Source organism: Penaeus vannamei, chromosome 10, assembly GCF_042767895.1.
Source record: "Penaeus vannamei isolate JL-2024 chromosome 10, ASM4276789v1, whole genome shotgun sequence".
Lineage (NCBI taxonomy): Eukaryota > Metazoa > Arthropoda > Malacostraca > Decapoda > Penaeidae > Penaeus > Penaeus vannamei.
Window position 1 is genome coordinate 37,265,389 of NC_091558.1, and position 2,500 is coordinate 37,267,888.

A 2,500-nucleotide genomic window follows, 5' to 3' on the forward strand; every position below is an offset into this window, starting at 1 on the left:
GAAATGTCTCTGCACAAAGATGGCTCTACAAAGGAGTCAATTAGTAAATCTTGTGACCTCACCTAATTTCACCTTTATTTTAGTTTGCAGAAAAAATATATTTTTTATGTAAGTTATCAATATCGATGCTGTTATTGTTATTATGGACATTATTATGATATTACTGACTTCAGCAAAATAGGATACCAGAAAAAATCTGAAAATCAAGCAAATGGTTAAACAGGTGAGATTTGTAATACTTGTAGCTGAGTCATTGGCCATGCCAAGCACTTACAAGCTACCCCTGATGACTTTGGATTAACTGATTGGCATCAAATCAAAAGGTACAGAAATATAAGCAGGAGTGATAACAGAACCCTTATATAACACATGTTGCAGGTATCTTTTGATGTTGCATGGTCAGCAGACGGTATAGATGGACGATTCTATGAGTACAAAGCCATTGCTAATTACAGTGATCTGATATTCATTATGGCCTATGATGAGCAGAGTCAGATCTTAGAGGGCCCTTGTACTGCCAGGTAAGATATTCACAGCACATCATTTTACTAACAATATAGAGTATACCAATATTTTGCTAAGGAAAGCTAAGAACTCTCATAAGTAATGAAGTAAACATCTATTAAAAGGTTCCATTAGTGTAAGAGATGTTTGATTGAATTTATCTTGAACAGTTGCCAAAGTTCATACTCATGGTAATAATGGAATCATATATTTCATGTGTTTTCCTTATCAATACTATATTTACAAGTAATAAATTAAATAAATAATATAGTTTTCTTTAATTGGTCAACTTTTGATTAGACCAAATTCAGGTATCTACAAGACAGCACAAGGGATAGAGTCATACATAAATTTGGGTATTCCTCCCCAGAAGATGATCCTGGGTGTTCCCTGGTATGGGTACAACTACCCATGCATTAACTTGGACAAGGTATGCAGCTCATATGATTAGTAAATCTGAATGTCTGCACATATGTTTGGAGGTATTTGTGTCTATGCAAGTTTCTAATTCTTTATTAATTTCCCCCTATCCCTCTCCCTCTCCCTCTCACAACAAATTTGCAGAATGGAACGTGTTTCATTAAGGAAGTCCCTTTCCGAGGTGTAAATTGCAGTGACGCAGCCGGAAAGGAATATCCGTACAGCTATATGATCAGCACTATGGAGGCAAATCATGCACAGTACCACTGGGACAAGAACTCTCTTAGTCCTTGGTTCAATGTCAAGGTGAGTAACGAATCATGTATGGTGAGAAAGAACTTGGTAATGTTCATAGAACTCCTTGATATCAAAAGTAGTGCTTGAAGATAGATCAGAAAAAATAATTTGTTTTATTTAAAATGCTTAAAGCTAATAGCATGCTTTGTCAAAGTATTCAAAATCCTACCTCATAAGGCTAAGAGTTTGTAGTTCATCTGGTGAAGGTTCATTTTTTTCTGTAGGATAGCAGCACGGGTCAGATGCACCAAATGCGTTATGATGATGAGAGAAGCTTGGCTTATAAATATGCAATGGCATTGTCAAGGGGCCTGAGCGTTGGAATTTTCACAGTCAATTACCTTGACTACTCTGCTTCAGCAACTGCCGAACAACACAGAAAAATTATGTGGGGACTCTTGCCACCATCAGTGTAGCTCAGTACACTGCCTAGTTACATTAATACAAAAGTGGTATCTGTGATTATTAACATCCTCAGAAACTGTTAAAATCTTTGTCATGTTAAATGTGCATACTTTGCACCACTCCCCGCAAATGTAAAACTCCCTGTCTTATAAGCAGTTTATGGAAATTCTAGCTCATGTAAGGTATCAGTATAGGAAAAATGAAATTACAGATGTGAATATTAAATGCCAAAGCTCTTTTAATTATATTTTGATTAGATATAAATGTTTGCAAAGTGATTTTCTGTGCAAAGTGGACAATATTTGTGATAAAATTTGCCACGTTGTTCTATTGAAAATAAATTAATATTCACCAGTATTTGTTTCAGTCATGTCCTATTCTATACAAAATAACAGGGATTAGTAAAACTTGATATATTTGAATAAGGAAAAAATTAAAGATAGATAGAATATCATAGGCAGACTTCTGTCAAGATATATATGATGGTCCTCTCAACCTTATTAGATTGTTTTTAAATGGATTAAACATTGCTCTTACTTTTAGAGTTGGTCCAGTAACATTACTATTGTTTCAAGTAGAAAACTATATAAGTAGATTACAGTATCCTGTTTCATTCAAAGATGTTTTAGCTACTTTTGCATGTTTGGTCTTTCATCTTCAGAAACTGATCAAAGTAAGTGTATATAGTCATATATCAAATATATATAAAGTCGTATATAGTTAGGCATATTTACCCAATGCTGCTGGGAAAAATGTTGCATTCATTTTAGTATTGTTTTGTTTAATGTTTCTGCACATAGATGGCTCTGCCAGTGATAAGGCACAAAGGAGTCAATTCGTAAATTGTGTGACCTCACCTTTTCTTTATGATTTC

General features: G+C 34.4%; 1 protein-coding gene across 6 annotated transcripts in view; it reads left to right on the forward strand.

The window, feature by feature from the left end:
- The window catches only part of LOC113829053 (di-N-acetylchitobiase), an 8,476-nt gene that overhangs the window by 4,037 nt on the left and 1,939 nt on the right, over window positions 1-2,500 (forward strand). For 3 of the 6 annotated variants that reach the window (XM_070126595.1, XM_070126593.1, XM_070126594.1), the window contains exons 5-8: window positions 379-521; window positions 805-934; window positions 1,069-1,230; window positions 1,446-1,980. In XM_070126595.1, the coding sequence (XP_069982696.1) occupies window positions 379-521; window positions 805-934; window positions 1,069-1,230; window positions 1,446-1,637 (627 nt within the window). In that variant the 3' untranslated portion in view covers window positions 1,638-1,980. Of the gene's footprint in view, window positions 1-378; window positions 522-804; window positions 935-1,068; window positions 1,231-1,445; window positions 1,981-2,500 lie in introns of those variants that run through there. The other 3 variants (XM_070126599.1, XM_070126596.1, XM_070126598.1) reach the window with 1 other exon arrangement.